The 25,397-nt window shown below is 36.6% G+C and overlaps 1 protein-coding gene across 2 annotated transcripts in view; it reads left to right on the forward strand.

Annotated features, from left to right (window-relative positions):
• strn.S (striatin S homeolog) overlaps positions 1-23,221 on the forward strand; it is a 59,960-nt gene extending 36,739 nt beyond the window's left edge. Inside the window, exons 7-19 of one of the 2 annotated variants that reach the window (XM_018264495.2) lie at positions 2,323-2,452; positions 4,760-4,870; positions 8,914-9,000; positions 9,300-9,443; positions 13,181-13,317; positions 14,700-14,875; positions 15,266-15,313; positions 16,744-16,865; positions 17,768-17,935; positions 19,445-19,585; positions 19,904-20,011; positions 21,925-22,011; positions 22,560-23,219. In XM_018264495.2, coding sequence (XP_018119984.1) covers positions 2,323-2,452; positions 4,760-4,870; positions 8,914-9,000; positions 9,300-9,443; positions 13,181-13,317; positions 14,700-14,875; positions 15,266-15,313; positions 16,744-16,865; positions 17,768-17,935; positions 19,445-19,585; positions 19,904-20,011; positions 21,925-22,011; positions 22,560-22,729 — 1,629 coding nt within the window. In that variant the 3' untranslated portion in view covers positions 22,730-23,219. 2 annotated transcript variants of the gene reach the window in all.
• Positions 23,222-25,397: the final 2,176 nt, after the last annotated feature.

Raw genomic sequence — 25,397 nt, forward strand, 5'->3', positions numbered from 1 at the left:
ATGTGTTTTTAAGGGCGGGTCAAATGGGAAATTTTACTTAGTACCCTGTGGGCTCCTTTCTTTGTGCAAGTGTTAATCTGCGATACAAGTTTCTTACTGGTGCTGGAAATACACAGCTCATTTTGGGTTTTGGTTAGGATACCAAATTTTCAGATAAATGAGGTGCTGCTCGTAATGAAATTCACAAGCAGGCATTCAATGTGAACCTGTCATGAACAGTCTTTCTCTTTAACTTTGGTCTGTTTGTACAAATTCCCTTTTAAGAGTGAGTATAGTTTCAAGAGTTGTGGCCTGTAAATTTTCATCTACATACTAAAGGTAAGACATGGCATTTTTGGTGCCCCAAAAAATGTTGCTGTTCCAAAATAGGCTTGCACGAAGCAATTATGTAGGTGTTTTTCAAGCAGTACAATAGTTCCCTGGACATGGTTTAGATCAGTGCTGTCCAACTTCTATGGTACCGAGGGCCGGAATTTTTCTAATCTACATGGTGGAGGGCCGATAATGGAAGCCAGTATTGCCCACTCCCTGTTTTTAGACCACACCCACTTTAAATCACACCCATGTTACCGCAAGACCATGTCCACATTAATAACACACCAAAAAAACCAAATGGTTGGTGCTCACTGCAAGGATCAGGGCCGGAACTAGGGGTAGGCAGAGTAGGCGGCTGTCTAGGGCGCCATCATTGAGGGGCGCACTTTTAAGGGGATTTTTTTTTTTAGTTTTTAACTCTTTTCGTTTTTTTCAAGCGTTTATTTAATAATTTGTTTCATTAATCATGGTCACCCAGTTGGGTGGAATCCATCTCCTTCACCTTCTCCCTCTCGCCGGCAAGTAATATCTCTTTCTGTGCGGTGCAGCGCGACGTGCATACACGCGTCAATGACGTCACTGATGTGTTGGATGACAGAGAGAGGCAGAGAGCTGGCGGCCTACTTGGTGTGGCTCGCTCTCGCTGCTCTTGCACAGTTGCACTGAACTGAAGACATTCTTTCTATTAATTGTGAAACTTCCTGCTGGCACAGCCAGGTACAGTTTTGGGGGCCATATATTTGCTGTTGCTGCAGGGCGCTGGCACAGGTGCATAAATACTTGGGGGCAATATGATGTGATCAGATTTATTTTTGGCTGCTGCTGGCACAGGTAAAGATTGGGGGCAATATGATGGCTGCTGGAGAGCTGTATGATGGATGGTTGCTGAGCTTGCTGGTACAGGTACGGGGCGGGGTGTATTATGGATGGCTGCTGGGCTTACTGGTACAGGAGGCAGTAATATAAATAAAAAAGTGCTCTCTTTATTTAAAAACCATCATGGTAAGGCGGGAAATGGTAATGCAGGACAGGGGGCACTGAGTGAAGCTCTTGCCTAGGGTACCGAACTACCTTGTGCCTGCCCTGGCAAGAATGTCACTCATATGTGAAAAAAGCTAAGTCATATAAGACATACCCATAAATCCATATGCCTCCTCCTCCCCTTTGTATAATACTGTACCACAGCATATGAACACCTTAGGGGCCACTAAATAATTTTCAAATGCTAACAAACCCCTAGAACAAATGCCAAAGTATGAAACACACAGGGAGCATAGGGTAGACAGAGTATGACACACACAGGGAGCATAGGGAAGAGAGAACAGAGCAGGAGACAGGAATCAGGACCACTCTAATATGTACTACATACAGTGACACAGTGCTGATGCCCCATTAGCATTTTGAATAAGGTGTGAACAATGTGGGCAGTTTCAGTCTGGTTCTCAGGTGTGAACAGTACAGGACTTTAGGGGTGTGAACAATAGAGGTGTCACAAGTGTGAACAATACAGGAGGATTACAGGTGTGAACAATACAGAGGATTACAGTGTGAATTTGAGGTTTAAACAATTCAGGGGCCAGTTAATCTCTGTAGTGATACCTTTTAAATGTTACACATGGTAAGAAGACACAGCAGGCAGACTTTGATGCGGAGGGCCACATAAGGGGGGTCACGGGCCGCCAGTTGGACAGCCCTGGTTTAGATAATTTCAGTTTCAAATGTATGTTAATGCTTTCAGGGGTAACCGAAAATGCTTCCCCTAAGTACTTTAGGATGTTTTTAAACAATCTGGTTTTTTTCCCCAAGACACATTAAAGTGTATTTTTCTCTTCAGGTTCCTTTATTAATCTGACAATTGCTGTCAGTGGGTGGGACCTGTCTGTTTAGAAGCCTTCTTCATAATGTGTCTTATGTGTGGATTTTAGATGGACACAATACTACAAATGCATTTTCATTGGAAAGTTTGTTGATATAACATTTTGTTGATTTTCTTGCCTTTAAATTTAGATTGTACGAAGAAGAATTATTCCAGATTCCAATGATGACACAGAGGAGGCACTGAAAGAGTTTGATTTTCTGGGATCAGATGATGGTGAAGGAGGAGAATCCCGAAGTGCTGGAGATGGAACTGAATGGGGTAAACATAATGCAAAGTACAGTTAAAATGCTATATGTATCAGAAGTTTTTGATGCCTTTTAAAATAAAGGATAAACTTTCTTAAAAATGATTGCATCTAAACTGTTTTTTTCTGGCATGTGCGTCATTCTCTCAGTGGAAATATGACAGTCAAAACAGGACAGCTGCTTCCTTTTCCCTTATATTGGAAACATGAGTGTTTTTTTATGAGCCACAGGTGCTGTCAGGTGAGGATTGTTTTGGAATGCTGAAGTGAGAGGTTGCCAGCAGGAAAAATGGGGTTGGATTGCTGTGGTTCTCCTAGATGGGATTATGCTGTTGAAATGTGTCACAAGGCTTAAAGGAACAGTTCAGTGTAAAAATAAAAAAAACTGGGTAAATAGACAGTGTGTGCCAAATAAAAAATGTTTCTGATACAGTTAGTTAGGCAAAAATATAAATTATAAAGGCTATTAAGGGGGGGGGGGGCGCACATGGGTTGTAACTATTCAGTGAGTTTGCAATTAATCCTTAGCATGCAGCTCAGATTCAAAAGCAGCAGTTATGACTCATATGCCCCCCCTAAGACACTGATTGGTTACTACCTGGTAACCAATCAGTGGAAACCAAGAGAGCTGCAAAGCAGGAAGTAGTGTTGTGGCTATTACAGTATGTTAGACATCCTGTCACTCCAGCCTTTATACATTACATTTTTGACTAACTATATTGATTTTTTTTTTATTACACACCCAGTTTTTATTTTTACACTGAACAATGCCTGTAAGGGTTAACAATAATGCGGAGTAACTTTAGATTAAAACTTGATACTTGGTCTGTGGCTTTATCCAGTGTAGTATCAGGCTCTATAGATTTAAGGGGACGCAAGAGTAGATCCCTTAGTGCTCATCTTCGGAGCACTTGTGCCCCCCCCTCCACATTACACTGATCTGCAGTGTTGGATAAAAACTCTGGTGCTCAATGAAGAGCACAGCGTAGCTAGAAGGGCCCCGATTTGAGTTGCACGACTTACTGCTTCTCCTACCTTACCCTCAGAATGGTGCACAAACTAGGGCCAGGACAACTACGAGCCTTACCCCATCCACCCCTTTAAAACACTGACTGCACTCAAGTCTAAGAGTAGTCCGGAACTCCCTGCACTCCCATGATGGACCACAAAGGCCTGCGGATATATGTAAACACTGAAACACAGCATTCAAATTGTAGCAAAATGCTCAATTGTATCTTTTATTTTTTTTTTTGTGGGTTGCACTACTTTTCTGTTGTCACATGAGGCCTCTAGTGTTACTATTACTAGGAAATCAGTTGGAAGCCAAGTTTTTTGTAAATTAATGTGGGATTATTGTTTGCAAACAACATTTTTGATGTGGCATCTAATTTATTTTTCTTATTGCTCAGTGGGTTTTAAATATCCATAGGTACTACAAAAAAAACTATTTAGAAGAAGATTTATTAGAAGAAGAATTTCACCAAGTGTCCCTTCAATATACAGTACAGCATTATATTGTCCATGTTTCCACATTTTTTTGTACTGTATCAAAGTATCACTTATAAAGTTGATCTTTAGCGGTGTGAACCCCCAACTTTTTTTTTAGCTGTGAGCCACATTCAGAATTAAGAGTTACAACAGCATGAAAAATGTTCCTGGGTGGTGCAAAATAATTGCTTAAATAGCTTTAATTTTAAAATAGCTCACTAAACCTACACCTCTCCTTTCAACAAACTTCCCAGGAACACTCAATATCAACATAAACAGGGGGGGTTTGCTCTTTTTATGTCATCCTGATAACACTTCTTCTAACTGGGGTGTATTTATAAAGATGTGTAAAAGTGGCAGTAGAATACAGATTACATCAGCACTTTACCATTTTGTCTAAAATCACATTTATTTATAAAGCGGCGTATTGAATAACTGTTACTGAGTGCCCCTACAGTTTTCATGCTAGGTATGCTTTTCTGCCCAAATATGTTCCATTGACTTCGGTGGGTACAACAGGTCTAGGATGGTATAAAGAAATGGCGTACGCTCTAGATCATGTTGGTTACTCGGAATACTGAGACGTGGAAGTGGAGAAGCATTTTATATGCATTGATATAGAAGAGTCTAAAAAACTGTTTACACAGTTTGGGTTTACAATACATGTTTAAAGAACTGCCCATATAATAAACAATAGGAATTCACCAAAGACTCCAGTGATCCTTTCCCTCCCTGCATTTAAAAATAAATTTATAGGATTCTCACTGAGAAAAAAATGAGTAAGTCCTTTGTTCTGAAGAGGAATGTTTTCGATTTTTTTTCCCACTGTTTAGAAAAGGAAGACCAGTCTCCCATAACGGAATCCTGGAATGTGGATCAGGGAGTTATAACCAAACTCAAGGAGCAATACAAAAAGGAGCGCAAGGGGAAAAAAGGGGTGAAGAGTAAGTGGAAAACATTGCACTTTAAAGTCATCAGTCCCACCATCTTTCATATCTTACCTTCTTTCCAAATTTTTTTTTCTTTCAATGTTTTCCTGAACCACTTACTCTTTTACTTTGCTGCTCCTTCTCCTTTTACCTGTTCATCTCTCAATGCATACCAGAGTTGTATGATCGTATATAAGCTGACTGTAAGCATTTCATAGTTAGAGGCCATTAGAGTGGAGTGAGAAGACCTTTTGTGGGCAATAAGACATTTGGGCACTGGAGATGTAATCAAAACTTTTATTGAGGGCTTCCTTTCTGCACATGTACAGTATTTTAATCATTCCTATTTTGTTATTACTTACTTCTGTTGCTGTTTCACAACCCTTTCCTTTAAATGTAAAGCACTGTTTTGTGGTAAAATTTTATGCTTGTAGCTACTTGCCACTAAGGTAACCAAGAATGTCAAGACAGAACTTCTAACATTTGCCATCACACATTTTGAATTACCATATGCCATTGCTTGTGACTGTTTCCTTTGCTCATACCTGTGAATCGAAAACAGTTAAAAAAGGTTTGTATGCTTGTGTTATGGTTCATTCCTTTGTGTCATGTTTTAAACACATAAAGACATAATGGGGAGAATTTACAAAAGTGGTGATATTGAGACAAAATAAAAGTGGAGATAAATTTGTCGGATTTCCCGTCATATTCATAAACCTTTACCTCCACGTCTGTGAATCTGTCTTTTAAACAGAACAGTTTCCGGATTTTGTCTTTCACGTGACATTTCAAATTACATTTTACGACCATTTTTTTCTGAATTTATTTTTAGCTCTTCCTGTCAGTCTGCCATCAGGTGACTCTCACTGGACATTTGCCTCATACTTATGGTTGTGCCCTTCAGAGAAGAGATTCCCTGCCACTTTAAGAGACCATTATGGCAGAACACAGGCTTTATCTCATATCCATTCCCATTATTTATTTTATTTTATCTATCTATTTATCTTATTTAACATCGCTTACTGATCAGCAAGATGGCTGCTGGGAACAAAATACACAAGATATATTCACTTAAAATGCTAACATTGCCTTATTTTTATGTGTGTGTGTGTGTGTGTGTGTGTGTGTGTGTGTGTGTGTGTGTGTGTGTGTGTGTGTGTGTGTGTGTGTGTGTGTGTGTGTGTGTGTGTGTGTGTGTGTGTGTGTGTGTGTGTGTGTGTGAGTGAGTGAATAAACCTCCTATTTATCTTCTAAGATTTGTGTTGCTGTTTTTTTTTGGTGTGCCGTCATCCCACATTACTTATTGAAGCTTTTTCTAGACTGGCACCCAATCTTTTATTTTTGCTGTGGGTGTGCGTTCCGTATTTTTTTTTCTCTCTCTCTCTCTCTCTCTATTCTATTGCTTCATTATACATTTTACAAAGGGACTAGGTTTTACCTGCAACTTACTTGCTGCTTTCAAAGTAAACCTCCATACTTGCCTGCCCTTTTATTAGACACCAGTGGGATATATATATATATATAATATTATAAAATATACTCTTGCTATTGTTATTCATTTCTGATTATAAAGAAAACAGGGCTTGTACCCTGCCCAGAGCTAACACAGGGGAAGCGTTACACTGAGCTTTCCTCCATTTTAAAAATCTTGGCAGAAAAACAAATTATTTTCTGCTTTGTTTTTGTTGAATTAATGACATTCACAAAATTGTCTGTCTGTAAACTGTTCTTACTTTCACCAAAAATGAAAATACATCTGTTAAAATATGCTTCAAACCTCTAATGTTAAATATGTAAGATGTTTAGTGTAAGCTGGATTTAGTAGTGCCTCTATGAAACATCTTTAGGCTTCCTAAATCTGCCACATTTTATTTGATTTGTTTCAGAGGCCAACACAGTTGTTCTGGTAGATTAACAGAGCAATAGGTGACCCTTATACCACAAAGGCATTGCACATAGCATTAGGAACATTGCCGTACATATAAAAAGGCTGTTTCTTTGGCATGTTAATAGCTATGGCAACAAATATGAATTTTGAAAGAAAAAAAAGAAAAACACCTTTGAACGCCTTTCTTCGCAGTTATGCCTTCATCAGTACCAGCAAGATTACCACCGTTTCTTTTCTGGCTAGGGACAGACACTCCATCCACTATCTCTTATGTGTAGCATGCTAAAATGTCCACAATTGTGCCTTGCACATCTCAGTCACTCTCAGGTTTCTGGTTGTAGATCAGGTGTGACGGGTACATTTACTGTGGACACAGAAAACCCTATATTTCACAGGATTTTCTAGGACGGAACCTCAGGTCCCATACCTGTACATCCATATGTTGTTTTATGAGGTGTGGCCAGTGTAAGAATTGTCTCATACGTATTAGCATTGAAATACATCTTTTTTTTAAAAAAAAAAAACCTCTAGCTTGACTATTCGAATTATTTTTGGCAAACAGCGAATGTGCTTTACATGGAGAGGGGAGAGCTCTTTATATGCTTGCCAGTTTTACTTTTACTCCTGTTTAAACTACATGACAATTTATTGCTTCTCTCTCTCTCTCTCTCTCAGTGGCTTCTTTTATAAGTATTCCTTCTTGTTTGTGAATGTTGCAACGTAGTGTGGGTGGTTTGATATAGATTCCACTCACTTATAATTGAACCAACAGTGCTGTCTACCACTGGGGAAGCACTCAAACATGTTGCCTGCTTTTCACTTGACTTGGACATGCCCAAAATGCTTAGCCAGTGAATGGGAGACCACAGGGGTGGTTCCATGTGTCATTACACTTTGAATTTAATTTATATGTTGTGAAAGCACAAACAGTAGGCTCCAGTTCTTCTTTTTTTTTTTTTTTTTTTTTTAGATTTATTTACTAACAAAAAATACATTTATATAAAAGGTAGACACAGTAGTGAATCAGTTGGCATGCAATAGATTGACATCTATGAAATAACTTGTTCATTGGCCTGCCATGTTAATTTTAAGGATGCATTTTGTATTAAATGTCAAGAACAAGACAGAATTTGTGTAGGTATATTAACATTACAATGCCGCTTTGTCTTATTAGAATCCCTATGGCTAGCATAGGAAGTTTTATTGTGAAGTTTCCTACAAAATCTACATGCAGATTCCTATGAATTTTAAGTGTTTTTTCAGTACATTAGAGTTTAGATAAAACATAAAATGGAAAGTAGTGTTTCATGCAATGAGAGTGACACTTCTCCTAAGCCAATTCTGGAGATGGCATTTTTTTCTCCAAATCACCCCTACTGCCCCTTGTTTTTCTGAGCCTACAATACTCCAGCACTATGTAGCAGTTCCCAGCTGCCTGACTTACTTAAGCTCCTGGTGAGCAGTTTCAGGCACTTTTATTTGAAATAAAAGTGCAGTCCTCGGATTTCGGGTCCTGTGGATGACTGCAGACATTTCATATGACTTTCTGTATAGTATTGCACTTCCTCACTTTGTGTCTTGTAATGTAGATGTGCAGCCATGGGATGCAACAATAGTACTATTCCATATAATGTTTTACCCTTGTGCATTATAGTAATTCTGAATTATTTTCTTTGGAAAACAAATGTGTTGAAACAGGCTAAAGTATTTTTTAACTTCTAGATCATGAGTATCTTAGTAATGGCTCCGGTAACTGTGTGTGTTGTGTACTTTTTGTTCAGATGCCCTTAAGTTTTTCCATGTTTATAAGCTTAATAACTTTGAGTTTGCAATATTTTCACATTTGAGCAACTACTTCGAGTAGTTACTTTGCTTCCCGCAATTCATCCATTAAGGCTTTCGCTGCTCTTTAGCCCGTTTCAAGTTTGAGCATAAGAGCACATATTGCTTCATGCAGTATGTTGTCTGTATGTTTCCTACATCTGTAAATTATTGGCAATTAAAACGTACATACGCTAACATTATATAGTCGCCAAACAATTGTATAAAAATATCAGAACCAAATTTTATTTTTTTTAATTTACATATTTACAGATCTAGGAAACTTCATGGACCATGGGTTAGACATTTCCATTTCTTAAAGAAACTTTTGTTCCTAAACTTATAACAGGAAAAACATCAGAAGAAATGTCTCAGCCTTTGTACCATATAAAACAGTCAAAACAGGGATGTGGGAGCATGCTGGAGCAAAGTACAGGTAAGTGTTAAGGTGGATGAGAGGAAGTTAGAGGTAGATGTTATTTAAAACTTTCTGCTTACCTTATGGTTTATGCCTGTTTCTGATTTTTCTAATGCAATTTATTTAAAAAGGTATGGCTACCAGAAAATAATGCACCAGTTCATTTTACATCTTGTATTGTTTTTTTTTTTTAAGAGCAAACTAAAAATTTTGTTTAAACAAAAAATAAAAATGCTTTCTCTCCCAATGAGAATTTTACATAAACATTACCAAGCCCATGAATATATTTTGTATATTATTGTCTTTGTTGTGGTTAGGGCCAAACAGATCAAAGTTACAAGATATGTTGGCTAACCTTAGAGAGGTGGATGAGCTGCCATCATTGCAACCATCAGTCGTGTCATCCTCAAGGCCTGCAAGTTCAAGAATTAGTGAACAAGAAATGAACCGCGCTGATGAAGGTAATGATCTGAGAGTTGTTCTGTGTAATTGTGTTATGATTTATTCAGACATTCTCTACTTTGGTTAGTAATTCAAAATTTGTGAAACACAAATTGATGCAGAATCAACCTTGATGTACCTAAGGCCTTTATTATATTTAACCGTAGTTTTACTACTAAGAGTGTTTCCCTGTGATGAAGCTGCTTCTTTAGATGAATAAAATGTTGCAACTAGATTCTCTAAATATTCCAAAGTCTATTTAAACAGTATCACTGAAAAACTTTGACCAACAGACCCACATTAGATAGCAAAAATGTTATTGAAATATTTAAAAGCAGTGTTCTGCAGTTCCCTGCTTAGCAATTTCTTTTAAATAGGTGGGAAACCTTGCTAAAGCAATATAGTTTTTAATGGGGAAATAAATTGGAAAACCTTTCCTGCTTTTTATGCTTTTTAATATCTTAATTATAGGTTGGGTGAATTTGGTACAATAATTAAAATAGTGTACCTTCAGAAATATGCTAGTGCAATAGAGAGATTTATAGCACTGTACCACACTGAATTTTAAATGAAACAACTCAGATGCAGTTGAACTGCATACTTTCAGCTTTAATTCTGTGGGTTGAACAAAAAGATTGCATAAAAATGTGAGGAACTAAAACCTTTTTTAACACAATCACTTCATTTCAGGGCTCAAAAGTAATTGGACAATTTAAAAAACTGAAAATAAAATGTTCATTTCTAATACTTGGTTGAAAACCCTTTGCTGGCAATGACAGCCTGAAGTCTTGAACTCATGGACATCACCAGATTCTGGATTTCCTCCTTTTTAATGCTCTGCCAGGCCTTTACAGCAGTGGCTTTCAGTTGCTGTTAGTTTTTGGGCCTTTCTGTCCGAAGTTTAGTCTTCAGCAAGTGAAATTCATGCTCAATTGGGTTCAGATCAGGTGACTGACTTGACCATTCAAGAATATTCCACTTCTTTGCTTTAATAAACTCCTGGGTTGCTTTGGCTGTATGTTTTTGGGTCATTGTCCATCTGTATTATGAAACTCCTCCCAATCATTGTGGTAATGTACAGAACCAAAATTAGAAAAAAAGTTGTCTGTTATTTGTATGCTGTTGTTGGATCCAGATAGCTATCCTCTTTCTTGGTGGAATAGTGTCTCTGGAAGGTTTCTGCTCTGATCTTCAAGTTCCTTCTCAACTTTGGCCTGGTCAGGCTTGAGTTGAGAAGGGGTTAATTGAAAAGTTGTTCATTTTTGGTAGATACATACTCTGGTTTTAGAGTCCCAGTCCAATAGATCACCCCCCCAGGATTTTCCTTCTTCCGTTGTTAACTTCAGGCCAGGCAGTAGCAGACTCGCCACTGCTGCTGCCTCCGGTTCCCATGCCTAATGCCCACAGAAACTACTGACACTGCCCTGGTACTCGAGGTACCGGAAACTGGGGGGGAAAACGGAAGCACCACCCACACTTGCAGCCTGAGTACGACTGCTTTCTGCAAAACTGCAGTTGTTAGGTTCAGAATGGCGAAGAATCCGCTTCACGGAAAGTAGATGCAGTCGGACTGGGGCCTCACCCAGGAACATAAGCTTCTTCACGTCTTCCTGTAAGTACAGCCTGAGGCTCAGGCAAATAGAGGGTGCATGGCAGAATGGGGGCAGTGCCGGTGCTCATACTTATACAGAGAGCGGTGAAATAGGTGTTTTTACCTGCGCCCAATATAGGATCCAGGTATACGCAGGATAGTAATGATATGATGGTAGGGCTAAGAGGACAAAGAGGAGGCTGGAGAAGGACAGCAAGGACCCGACGAAGGGGGGGTTGATAGCGCAATTGGGCGATGTCCTTTAGTGCCGACAGAGTCTGCCTTTGTATGAATAGATGGTATAGACCGGCTCCCAATGGAGTTACATGCCTCATGGAGAGGGCGTTCACGCATGCTTATCTGCACCTTTAAGTTATTTGGGTGTTGCTATAGATCAGGTTAAAGACAGCGGATATAGATAATGTGTCTTCTGTGTTGTTGCACTTGAGCTGATACACATTTGCTTCTGTCCTTGCACCTTGTTTTTTTGCTGTGTGTCTGTGCAGAATCTGTGGCATAAAGCTGTATATAATAAACTTTTAACTTTTTAAATTAACTTTTTCAAACGTGAGTCGACCGATCTTTGATAAGTTTCTGTTTCACTTATATAGCAAGTATATAGTATAGGCTTATACTCGAGTCAATAGTTTCCCAGTTTTCCTAGGTAAAATTAGGCTTATACTCGGGTCGGCTTATACTCGAGTATATACGGTAATGGTCTATTATTAACTTAAAGGTAAATTATGATAATAAATTGAATTAAATGTTTAGATTCAATAGCAAAAGAAATTGTGAATCCAAACTGCACACAGTTCAATGCCCAAACATGTGGCCGCAAGGAACACAAGCTTTATAACTTAGAACCCTTACAAACCAGTGCACTACTGTTGTGCTTTCCACATGCTTAGAAATTGTGTATAAGACTGTTTACTTGCTGTCATGTGTGTTCAGTCTCAAACTGGCAATCAGTGGATTCTTGCAATTCTGCTGTAAGTTGCCATAGACAGTCACTATTTATTGGGCTGGAGGAGGGCTGTTTGGGCCTTATGTACTTGAAATATCAGGGCCTATTTTAAGTCCCACACAGGACTTGCTAACCACAATGGTTGTGCCACAATGACGGTCTGTTGTAGCAGCTCAGAGATGCCACAGCACAGTGACAACCTTACAGAAGAAAATCTTTGCTTTGCTTCTGTGTAACAAAGCACCGCAAAAGGAATATAGGGTTCTCCACACTGAACTGAGAAAGCAGTTAATCCGTTTTGTGCAGGAGTAACACATTCCTGGCTTCTGGGAGACTATCTGCTGTTTGATAAGGTCCAGGCCCTGGAGTCTATTGTGGGGGCTGCCTAGCTACATTCTTTTAGTCTTGTGATACTCTCACTTACAGGGAATTTTACTATGTGCTTCTTCAAAGTCAGAGGCTGTTGTGGATCCTATCATCTACACTCTTTACATGTTGATTTATAAAATAAATAAACCTAATTAAAAGTTGCAATGTTGCAAATCTTTTTCAAATTTGTATTCGTTTTCTAAGGGCCATCCCAAAGGAGGAGATTGTTGACACTCTCCTGAAAATACCTTTCCCTTGCCTAACATTTGGATTGCCGCGTGTAAAACATTACCTGTGGCAGTAAAGCTTAATAGTGAGAAAATGCCTTTTGCATTTCTTCGCAATTAAATCAGATCACCTCATGTGTTTAATATGTGGTGAACTGACCATTCAAAAACCTGTCTGTGAACATAAATTGGAAACAGTAGTAAGTTGTTATAGTTTTAATAGGGAAGGGAATTTTCATGTGGGAATAAGTGCATATGTAAATGAATATTTGAAACAGTCTTTGTAAATCATTCAGTAGCTGTTGCTTAAATTTCCAGTTGTTATTGTGTTCTTTTTATTTGTGGTCTTTAATCTTATTACATTTTTGATTCACAAGCTTTCTAGCTTTAAAGAAAATCTGAAATAAATTGTCAGTCTATAGTTACAACTGTATGCTATTAATTTTGGTCTATGATCTGAACGCTTGCAGATTAATCTGCAATGGACGTAGAAAGTTTTAAGGTGCTGTATCTGTTATTCAGCATGCTAGGGCATGTTTGGGTTTTCCATATGAGGGTTTTTTGTTTTTTTTTTTAATTAAAGTAACAAGTTTATCTTTTTTTTAGTGGAAGCATTAACATTTCCACCATCATCTGGGAAGTCTTTTATCATGGGAGCAGATGAAGCTTTAGAAAATGAGCTTGGACTTGGAGAGTTGGCTGGACTTACAGTTGCCAATGAAGCAGATTCTTTGACATATGATGTAAGTCTCCTTCAGAGAGAAGAATTCTCAAATTGTCTTTATATTGGATTAAAACTGATTGAATTTACGTTTTATCTTAATTGAAATTAATCAGGATGGTTTTAAAGGCCTTGTTAATTAACATGAACTGCTCCTTAAGTATATTTGCTTTCTAAACAACTATCTTGATGAAACGTAAATTCAGAAAGCAAAGATACTTAAGGAGAAGTTCATGTTACAATTAACAAGGCCTTTAAAATCATCCAGTTCAAATGAGCGGTCAGTTTCTAGATTGCTAAATAAGTCTAGTTGATTTATAATTGCCACTACTAGATATGTTGATGCCTTATTTTCCTTTTGCGTTTTTCCACTACCTGCATCTTTTAAAAGCTTTGTGCTCTTGGTTGAGCCTTTGAACTTACCGGTAAGTTGAAGGAGCAACAGAGGGAACTTACAGGAGCTGCCTATTACACAAGTTCAAGGGCTAGTTAACCTTTAAATTTAGTTGTATTTAAATTAACCTTAAGTATGATATAGTCAGTGATATTCTGAGGCAGCTTGCAGATGGTCTTCATTTGTGTGTTTTTTTTAGTATTTAGTTTTGTTTAACTCACCAATTTGGACTTTTAAGAGCTGTCTGGCTGCAAGGGTCCAATCTATCCAATCCAATCTAGCAGCCAGGTTGATTTCAATAACACATTGGAAGATGAGTAACATAGTAAGTTAGGTTGAAAAAAAGACACAAGTCCATGAAATTCATCCTTTTAACTTCTTTTAACCTGCCTAACCCTATCGGAAGCCTCTCCAATTTGCCTCAGAGGTGGAAAAAAATCCTTCCTGACTCCAAAACGGACTAGTCCCTGGATCAACTTGTACGATGAGCTATCTTCAATAACCCCATATTCCCTCACTTGCTAAAAATCCAACCCCTTCTTAAAGCTATCTAATGTATCAGCTGTACAACTGATTCAGGGAGAGAATTCCATATCTTCACAACTCTCACTGTAAAAAAACCCCTTCCGAATATTTAGGCGGATGTAGTAGAGGTCCTGAATAGAAAGATAAGTAATAAAAAAAAATCACAATAATTTAAATAATTTATAATAATGTAATAATTTGTAACCTCGCAGTGCCGTAATATATATATATATATATATATATATATCATTTTTTTTTTTTTTTTTTTTTTTAATCCGGCTGCTGGAGTGCCTAGATAGCTTTTTAAAATGCAAGTCCACTTGAAAAGATGCTAACATAACTATATGTTTTAACTTTCTAGAACATTATAAAAGTAAGCTATACTATACTAGTATTGTTGGTGTAGTATTGTGTAGCATTATTGGTTATTCATACTTTTTTTTTTAATATAATAAAGATGTGTGCATTGGCTTTTCTCTCTCAAGATTGGCAACAATAAGGATGCGTTAAGAAAAACATGGAACCCTAAATTCACATTGAGAAGTCACTTCGATGGCATACGAGGTCTCGCTTTTCACCCATCAGAGCCAGTACTTATTACAGCATCAGAAGACCATACATTAAAAATGTGGAATCTCCAAAAGACTGCTCCAGCAAAAAAGTGAGTTGTGTGTGCTTAAACTATGTACTGGTTTTCAACAACTGCTACCCCATATTTAATTTTTATCACCATCTTATTGCAATTATTAAGGACTTTGTCTTAGCTAAAAAAAAATCCATTTAACATCAGTGCACCTTGTTGGCTGCAGCTCATCTTCACTTAATGCAATTTTGGTTTGGACTTTTACCCAAATTACTGGAAAGACAGAGTGTGTCATCTTTGATTACAATTGACCAGTGTATGGCCACTTTTAGAGTTATTTCACAAACATATAATGTATGCAAAAACAGATAGGTAACCTATTATAAAATATGGTTGGTAGCAACATATTTAAACATTTGAAAATGTATTTCTTCTGTTATTAATTCTTTTCTTTTTTTTCTTTTTAAGGAGTGCATCCCTTGACATTGAACCAATTTACACATTCAGGGCGCACATGTAAGCAACAAGGTTTTTCTGTTTGTGTATTTATTTAGCTCATTATTTATATTTGTGGGAATGGTTGAGGTTATAGATAACTTATTTTTTACTAGGCATTGATTATTCTGCAGTGACCTTATTTGTTTTATTTGTATTTGCTTCTTAATAGCAATATTTTTATCAAAAATAGGTTTAATGTTTAAAGTGACATGCCTTTTATTTTGCAAAGTAATAGTCCAATACACTGCAGCACACTGTAGAATGAACGATTGCTTAGTAAAGTGAATTTATTGGCTCATAATTTAGAGCAGACAATAAAAATGGTAACGTTTCGAGGCCCGAAACGTTTCCATTTTTATTGTCTGCTCTAAATTATGAGCCAATAAATTCACTTTACTAAGCAATCGTTCATTCTACAGTGTGCTGCAGTGTATTGGACTATTATATTGAACTTTATCCCGTGGCAGGAGGATTTAACACTGTTTAAGCACCTGGTCCGAAGGGATCCATCACGCAAGGTCAGAGCACTCCATTATTGTGTGGTTTTATTTTGTAAAGATGAAAACCCATACAAACGGTGTATTTTCATGATAATTTATTCAGCCCTTCAATATTTATATGTATTTCATTGAAATGCATGAAAAACAGGGGCCTATTTTAGTCATGTGCCTTAGCTGTAGAATTACAAAATTCATATTATATGCATGACTGTCTTTGAACTGAACATGTTCTTAATATAATTGGAGGTTTGTTTGATTTGTTCTATTAAATATCAATGTTCAGTATACAATTCCTTCCCCGGTATGTCACCCTGGAAAAGTTTTACACCCCGACCTTGCACGTGTGTGATCAGTAGACTGTGTTATTTATTGTGCATGTGTCTGTGCCATTGGTGACTTGACATCACACACGTGCATAATAAGATAAGTAGGAGATCAAACATGGCTGTCCACACCAGGTACTCCCTGCTGGTGTGGGACTCTAGCACTTGTTACCAGCATTTTTTTTTTGCATAAAATAGTATTGTTTCCCCCAGCCAGATTACAGGCTGTAGAAAATGATTTTACCTTGATAAGGTGCCCTTTAAGCCAAGGTAAGGAAGTAAAATATCCAGAATGACTTATAACTGGTGTCATCTGACTCTGCATCAGTATAGCATTTGCAAGCAATATTGATTGGTTTAGTCAGTGCAGTTGACTAGTCAATTGCTAACTGGATTATTTTTGTTTGCTACTAAACATTACATTTTTATTACCCTGTTTTGATAATGGCTCTGAAGTAAATTATTGTAAATATATTGCACTACCTTTCACAGTGATTTATTCTTATATGTATTGTAAAATTATGAAATATTATTTAAACGTTACCCATAAAAAGTTTTACATCCATTCAAAGCATTGCTTTATTTATGTGTTTCATAACTCAAACAAATATCCTGTCCTTTTCAGGGGCCCAGTTTTGTGTGTAGTAACGAGCAGTAATGGGGAGCAGTGTTACAGTGGAGGAACAGATGGTGTTATCCAGAGCTGGAATACTCCTAACTCCAATGTGGATCCCTATGATTCCTATGGTATGCTACAAATTTGGCAGTATGCATCAGAAGGACACACAGAACTGAAACTCATGTACTTTTGAGGTTTTCAAGCAGTTTTCCTGTTTAATTGATAAAACCAAACTTCAACATCATATATGCTCCTTGTCCTTCTCAGTGCTGATGGGAGCACAGCACAGTGCATCAGTTATTAAAGAAGACTTAAAGGAGAAGGAAAGGCTAAAATTAACTAAACTTTATTAGAAATGTCTATATAAATACACCAGTAAACCCTTAAAGTAATGCTGCTCTGTGTCCTCTGTCAAAAGAAACACTACATTTCTTTCCTCCTATTGTGTATACATGGACTTCTGTATCAGACATCCTGTTTTCAGCTTAAACCTCCAGTGCACAGCCTTGAGCATGCTCAATTTGCTTCTCTCCCCCCTCCCTGCTGTAATCTGAGCCCAGAGCTATGAGTGAGCAGGGAGAGACTCAGGCAGGAAGTGATGTCACACCAAGCCAATATGGCAGCTGCTATCCTAAACAAACAGAGAGAGCTTCTAGAGCTGTTTACTCAAGTATGGTAAAGCATTCTGCTGAATAAATATATTGTTATAGCTTGCACTATGGTGGCTAATCTATTGGCAATAAACTGCTTCAGTAGCTTTCCTTCTCCTTTAAAACCAGTCTATGCTATATTGACCATTATATTGCCTTGTCCACTCCCAAACCCCATTGGTTTCTCTGTAAAAAAAAAAAAAACAGGATTTGTTTATCCATTTCTGCTGTCTAACTTTTTAAAAAAAATATACAAGTCCATTCTACTAGTTCAGTTCAGTTAATTCATAACCAGTTTTGAGAAAGCGTCATTTTGGGTCATGCCATCTAGAATACGACAGTGTTCTAAATGTAGACGTTCTTTTTCTCCTTTAAAACAGACCCTACTGTTCTGAGAGGAGCATATGAGGGCCACACTGATGCTGTTTGGGGATTGGTTTATAGTGCAGTGCATCAGCGTTTATTGTCAGCCGCAGCAGATGGCACAATACGTATCTGGAATGCTGCTGAAGTCTCCCCTGCATTGAGCATATTTAATGAAAACCAAGGTAATTAAATTAGCATTTAAAGTAGTTAATGATGTATTCCTTACATTATTTGTATTATACTGTATTTTTGTAGTGTTTATGAAAAATATTTTAAGGACAAGTAGAACAAACCGATCCCTTTCTGAACCATGCATTACTGTCCATATCGCCAGCTATAAAAAATGTAGAGTTGTGCAGAGGGTTGGTAGGTGCCATCTTGCATGGTTTTGCATCCTCTTGTTAGATAGCTGTCAGTGAGCATACAGGAACATGTGCAGTTGAAGCAAATTTGGCAGATTCTGCAATTTTTATAGCAGTTGCAAAGATAGGGACACTTTGGACAGCAACAGGTGGTTTGGGGTGAGGGAGTGGGGTAGGGGGTTCTCCTTTTAAAGAACAACTATATTATGTAAATGGCAGAACTGCCTTGTTAGCAGACAATCTGTGCAAACTGTTACATTTTCTGGAGTCTAAGAAATATGAGAGGTTGTAAGTCAGACATATTTAATGTATATAATAGCTTTCTAATCATGTTATCTGTGAATATCTGTAAGGTTTCCTACTATGCAAAGAATGTTTGTAATTTGTAACCCAATGAGAATATTCAATTGTGCCAGTCTCTAAAGATAAAACATCATTTTAACCAAAATGTAATTTTTTTTAAGCAAACTCAATGTAGTAGACTTTGGGAATAATTTGCTGCCACTCTCTGCAAATGTATTTCTTGGCAGAAGCTAATGGATACAGACTTTCTGTTGAACAGTATAGTTGCTTGATTTTATTTTAATGGATATGGCGTAATTCTGTTCCTTATAAGACATGAAAAAAAATTGTGTTAAAGCATTTAAATGTTTTACTATGGTATTAAGTTGTACTTGTAGCATTAAAATACATTTTAAGACACTAAGAAATGCTTGTTAATAGAAGTTTAAATATAATGTGCCAGATTCAATTCAGTGAGAAAATGTTTTCTCACTGAATTGAATCTGGCCCAATGTACTAAAAGTGTCATGATGAGGATTAAAATATTTAAGGGGGAATGTGATTGAAAATCGCAAGCATGTTTAAAATGGCATTTTTGCGAATGTTTAGCAATGCTCACAATGTAAAATTATTCACTGGAGAATATTACATCACTAAGCAAAGGTTAGTGTTAATACCTGCACTTGAGTTTTGTTAAATATTTTGTCCCAAAATAAGCTTTGCGATTGTGAAATGGTATTACATATACTGCGAATGTTCACAAAAGCCATTTGGTTGCAAACTTTGCAAGGAAGTTGTTGAGGTCTGTAATCGCTCAAAAAAGACGCAAATGTGGTTGCTAACATTCACAATGGCCTTTACAAAACGAAACGTGTTACATTCTCCAATTTGTCCCTTGTTTTCAAAATAAGTTTTACCTTTGAGTACTGCAGTCTAAATGTGTCTTGTAAGTGATAACCAATTTTATTTTTATAAGATCTATAACTTTACTAAAATACATTCACTGCTGTTTCTCTGTTTTATTAATTTTTATACTTTGCATTCAAGAACTAGGAATTCCATCTTCTGTGGATCTTGTAAGCTGTGATCCAGCTCATTTGGTAGCTTCCTTTAACAATGGACATACAAACATCTTTAACATGGAGACGCATCAGAAAGTTTTAACATTAGAGTCATCCATAGACACAGGTATGTGTAAACTGAAATGGAGGTCGGCGTTTCTCTTTTTAATCAGGTGTATTCAAGTCATGTGCCAAACGCCAGCCAAGCTTTTCTGAATTATTGTATCCCTTTTTTGGGAAGTCAACACATTTACTCATTTTCATCTGGATCCAGTTTATGTATCGATGTATATGTATTTTCTGTTTTTGCACTGTTTGTGGCTCAGGAGGACAGGTTAAGAAACCTGGTGTTTAAACATTTGTGCTTGACAGATTGTTAAAGCTACAGTTTTATACATATCCTTACATTGTTTTATCATTCATTTATATATATTTTCTCCTTTAGCTGTTAATTCGACTTGCCAGATAAACAGAGTAATCAGTCATCCAACTCTTCCAATAAGCATTACTGCGCATGAAGACCGTCATATAAAGTTTTATGATAACAACACAGGTAAATTAAACTTATGTAGTCCTTATTAAGCCATAAATTGTAATTCTAATATAGCGTAGTATTGTTCATTCCCTGCTTTCCTCTTCCTCTGGTCAACTGAAGGTTCTTCATATTGCCAATACAAAGACTCATTCGTTTTTGATTAGTATACACTCGCTAGAAGAGATGTTTGGGGGCCATGCCAAACCTACAGTCAAGGGGGGAGCAGATTAAAGTAATTATGAAAAAATTGGCAATCTGCGAGTAGAAAATGAGTAAAAACAAAGTATATTTTTTAATATACATGTCCTTTAACAAAACGTAGGCTTTTTTTTTAAAGGTAATTAAATAAATATACTTTGTTTTTGCTCATCTGGCCTACATGTACCGATTTTATGGAGTCCTGTTTATCTTTTCATAATTGGTTGAATTTTATTTGTGCAGGAATTGCTGTATTGCATTATGATGCACAAGTGCTATCAATATCCTGTAAAATATATCTTTATAATTGATCCTTATTGCTGTAATCGCATGACCCACTTAAAATTGAGTTTTGAAGATTTTGAATTTACCTCAAAAATAAATAAAAACACAAACAAATACAAAAGTATTGTAGAAGTGATACCTATACTAGCTAATAAGACATTGCAAGCTTTTGAAGCACCAAGGCCCTTTCATCAGGCAAAATACAAATGAGAGCTGGAAAGACACTGTTGGATCAGTGAAAGGTGTTCATGGGTAATAAATTAGTAATCATTCACCAGAGCAGGACATGGATTCACTCACGATCTTAAGACCAATTCTCACTGCTTCTGTCCAGTGGTGTGGAAATAACTGCACCTTGAATTTGCAGAATTATACTGCGTTTGACCTTTTCTGACAACTTTTGTGATTAATAAATAAGGAAGTTACGGCTAGAGATAACGTGTAGATCTATGAATCCAAATGTTTATTTAAAACATTAAGACAGGGCCTTAATTTAGGGTCAGGCTTCATGTCCCACTATGTGACCTGACTGTATCCAGACCCCTGGACTATTTACAACCCATCTTTACTTGTATTATCTCTAGAAGTTATCTATATCAATCTGTAACGTCCTAATTTATCGCCAATGGATAACTTTCAGTGATTTAACAGTATATATGTTGTGACCACAAAATACATATATTATGTATATGTATGTATATATATGTATATGTATGACTATATGTATTTTGTGGTCACAGCCTCATTGCACCCCGCCTAATGGTTTTAAAAAATAGTGGTGAGCACAACTTTCCCTTGTTTGTTATAGTTTATACAGGAGCAGTGACCAGCTCCATGTTGTAGCTCCCACCCTTCCCAGCTATAGTCAGGTGATCCCACTGGTGTCTAATAAAAGGGCAACCAAGTTTGGGAGGTTTACTTTGAAAGCAGCAAGTAAGTTGCAGGTAAAACTTAGTCCCTTTGTAAAATGTATAATGAAGCAATAGAATTCTTAATGAATCAGATAAAATTGAGCATAGGACTGGCCAGATATGGGATGACTTTGACGTAGTTGGCCAGCTTAAATATATTGCAATATATGGACAAACAATCCCTGTTTTGTTTAAAGGGTAAGGCATTTTTCAGTAGCAGTATGCACAAAATGTCTCTGTCTTAAATATATTGATAATGGGTTGAGTGCAGAGGACTCTTGTATTTGACTATATGTATTTTGTGGTCACAGCCTCATTGCACCCCCGCCTAATGGTTTTAAAAAATAGTGGTGAGCACAACTTTCCCTTGTTTGTTATTGTGTGTGTGTGTGTGTGTGTGTGTGTGTATGTATATATATATATATATATATATATATATATATATATATATATATATATATATATATATATATATAACTGTGATTCTACTTTTGTTTGTTTCCATATTAAACAAAAATGTTTGTGTTTTCATTTTAGGAAAACTGATTCATTCAATGGTAGCTCATTTAGATGCTGTTACCAGTCTTGCAGTTGATCCAAATGGATTATACCTGATGTCTGGCAGTAAGTGTTATAATCAAAAATTATTTGCCTGCACTAATCTTTGGTTCTGTGCAATAAATATGTATTTTTCAGTTAGTGAATTAGACATAATTGTTGAGAACTAGTGTAGCCAGGATGTAAATGAAGATATTTTTTTTAATGTTATATTTATAATTAATTAACAAAAAGCAGCTTTGGTGGCCTCAGAATGTCTCTGTCAAAGTGCTTGATATCAATATACAGATTTCAAGAGTACACACCTGCAGGTGACCATATAGTTATTAAAATTAAAGGCTAATTACTTGGAACTTAGTTTAAAGCTGGATAATAATACCATAAAGATGCCTTGCACATCTATTGCATCACATGTTCTTTTATATAAATGTTTAACTTAAAGATCATGCTTTGAGGCAGTGTTATAATCTGTGTGTTTTATTCATGCTGCTATACTGTACATCTAGGGACCTAGAACCACTGTCATGAAAGAAAGACTAGGGACTATAACCCCCCCATGAAAAAAAATAATTCTAGAAATGTAAAATTATTATTTGACATTTTTCTTTTCACAGGTCACGACTGTTCGATACGTTTATGGAACTTGGAAAGCAAGACCTGCATACAGGAATTTACCGCTCACCGCAAGAAGTCAGATGAATCTATATATGATGTAGCATTCCATCCTTCCAAATGCTACATTGCCAGTGCAGGAGCTGATGCTCTAGCCAAAGTTTTTGTATGACACCATGTTCCAACTGTAGATTCTCATTTATTCGTCCAGCCACATCAAACAGAGACTTGTTACTAATGCCCAACGAAATGACTTATCTGGCCTTTTTTCCTCCTACCTGTGTTCGATAATCAGGCTAAGACGCAAAATCTATACTGCGGGTTTTAGTTTTTCTGGTTTCTGTTTTGTAAACTTATGGTTTGTTCTGGGTGCTGTGAACTCAGCTGTTGCTTAGAGTCATTCTTCTGTTTTTTTCAGATACCATCTAAGCAGAAGCAGCAAATTATTTTTAGGAGTGCATATTTGACCAGGCAGGCCTGGATCAAACTAGGTTCCACCATAATCTGGGGTGTGGCTAGTGGGACAAAAAAAGGGCCAGTATAGTGGCAAATTATTATAGCATATTTAACAGGAATGTGTTGATTCTTTTATCTTTCTGTAATAGCTCTAACAAGCCTGTTAAGTAAATAAATTAGGACTACTTTGTCTCCTTTGACTAATACAATTATATTTCCATCTCATTTGAGGCATTGACTGAGAAGTATTTCTCCTCTCATCCATTGGCTATTTAACAACAAACAAAATCGGTGTAGCAGTTTTACTTTTTTTAATTTCTACCGTACACTGTATGGAGTGTTTAAGAATATATTATCTGGAAAAACATAAAATAAATTAATACGATTTTTTTTTTTTTTTGGAAAATAACATCAATTGATGCATTTATGAATTGTCTTTGGAACATATTCCATATAGTGTTTTAATTATTTTTGTTTGAATACAAACCAAATGCCATGTGTTAGCTTTTTAACTTAAATATTTATTAAGAACATTAATAAGCTTTATCAAGTCTGTTGACTTCTCATTTATCATTTCCAGCTGTGTGCTTTTCAGCGAGAATAAATAAAATGTCTACTATTGGTTCCTAAGGTAGGTAATTTGAGAGAAACATTAATGTTAAACTCATGAATGTACTGCCAAACATCACTGTTATAAGTAATGACATTGATTGATTGATTGATTTTGCAGTTAAACTGCAATATTTTCAGTTCTACCTTTACAACCTTTATTAGTCATTTGTACTAGGATTAATGGAAGAAAGCTAACCATTAGAATAGGTTTTCTCATTATGCAGTAATAGTTCCACAAATAGGGCTTGTGTTAACATGCTTTTTGTCTTTTTGCTTTTTTAATTAACAAATCATCGTGATTTTTATTTTAAAATTGAAAGTTCATTCCATCCCTGTTCTTATTATATGATTAAAATAAATCCCTCTGTATAAACTAGGCACTGAATTGGCTGCAAAAAATAAAGTCCAGAGGTTCTGCAGTTCACTCCCTTTGCCGGTATTAAAATCTGTTCTCCTTCAGATTAGTCACAATAAAAATCTTTCATTCGTATGAAGAAACACCAGCGCTACAAGCTCAGGGGTAGACACCAAAGAAAGCAGAGAAATAAAATATAGTGTAGTATTCTAGGAAGGATATGCTAAAATCGTGTAAAAACTTAAAAAAAAACTAATAAATAAGGAATATAATACAAGTTGCACTTCCAAGTTTCCTTCCTAGAAACTGAATGATGTCCTATATTTGAGGAGCAACTATATTTTACGCTAGTGGTACAAGTAAACGTTTGTAAGTATTCATTACTTACACACAGGAGGTGGCCACGTATATTGCTAAAATATCACAGTTAAAGGGTAACCAAACCCCCTGGTGGAAGAAATCAAACCACAACACATAGTAAATGCACAAAGAGGTGTAAACTTTATTATAAAATACTACACTATATTTTATTTCTCTGCTTTCTTTGGTGTCTACCCCTGAGCTTGTAGCGCTGGTGTTTCTTCGTACGAATGAAAGATTTTTATAGGCACTGAATTGGCCAAACCCTTTATGAATGATGTGAAAGATGTGGGTGAATACTGACCCCTAATTTGCATATGCAAATGAGGACAAGGAAGTATTAAAGAGAACCTCATACACAGATAAAACATTTATATTTTTTTGCTTCCTTGTCTGTGTCAAAAATTCACATACTTTTTAGGATTTGGTTTGGCCAGGCACTTGGATTTGGCTGAATCGGAATCCTGCGGAAAAGGCCAAATTCCAGAACCAAGCTCTAGATTCAGTGCATTATTTATCATTGAAAGAGGTTTTTTTATTAACAACCTTAAAAGAACCTGGAAGTTAGACTGTGACTTACTTTCAGTTTCAGTCGTTGGTCTGTTCAGTGCAAAAAAATCACATCAATAAATATTTCTTAATTAAACCAATAAGGTATGATCATCACAAGCTTTAGTCATTGAACATTTGTTGAAAAAAGGATATATCACTCTGGTTAACTTTTTCTAAGGGGCCTAGATTAAGTCCGGGTATCCGTTTTGTCACCCAAGAGTTGGTTTAAAGTGGACCTGTCATCCAGACATAAAAAGCTCTATATTAAAAGTCCTTTTCAAATTAAACATGAAATCCAAATTCTTTTTTTATTAAAGTGTTCATAACTGTTGTAAACTCATTTAAAAAGCTCAGCTGTGAGTCAAATATTGCCTGCCCCTCCTCTATGCCTTAGGCATAGAGGAGGGCAAGCAATTCCTTTCACTTTCCATTCAGCACTTCCTAGATAATACTGCTCTCCCCACATTCCCCCGTTCTCTTAACCATTTAATTGTATAGCCAGTGC

Source organism: Xenopus laevis, chromosome 5S (assembly GCF_017654675.1).
Source record: "Xenopus laevis strain J_2021 chromosome 5S, Xenopus_laevis_v10.1, whole genome shotgun sequence".
NCBI classification, from domain to species: Eukaryota; Metazoa; Chordata; class Amphibia; order Anura; family Pipidae; genus Xenopus; species Xenopus laevis.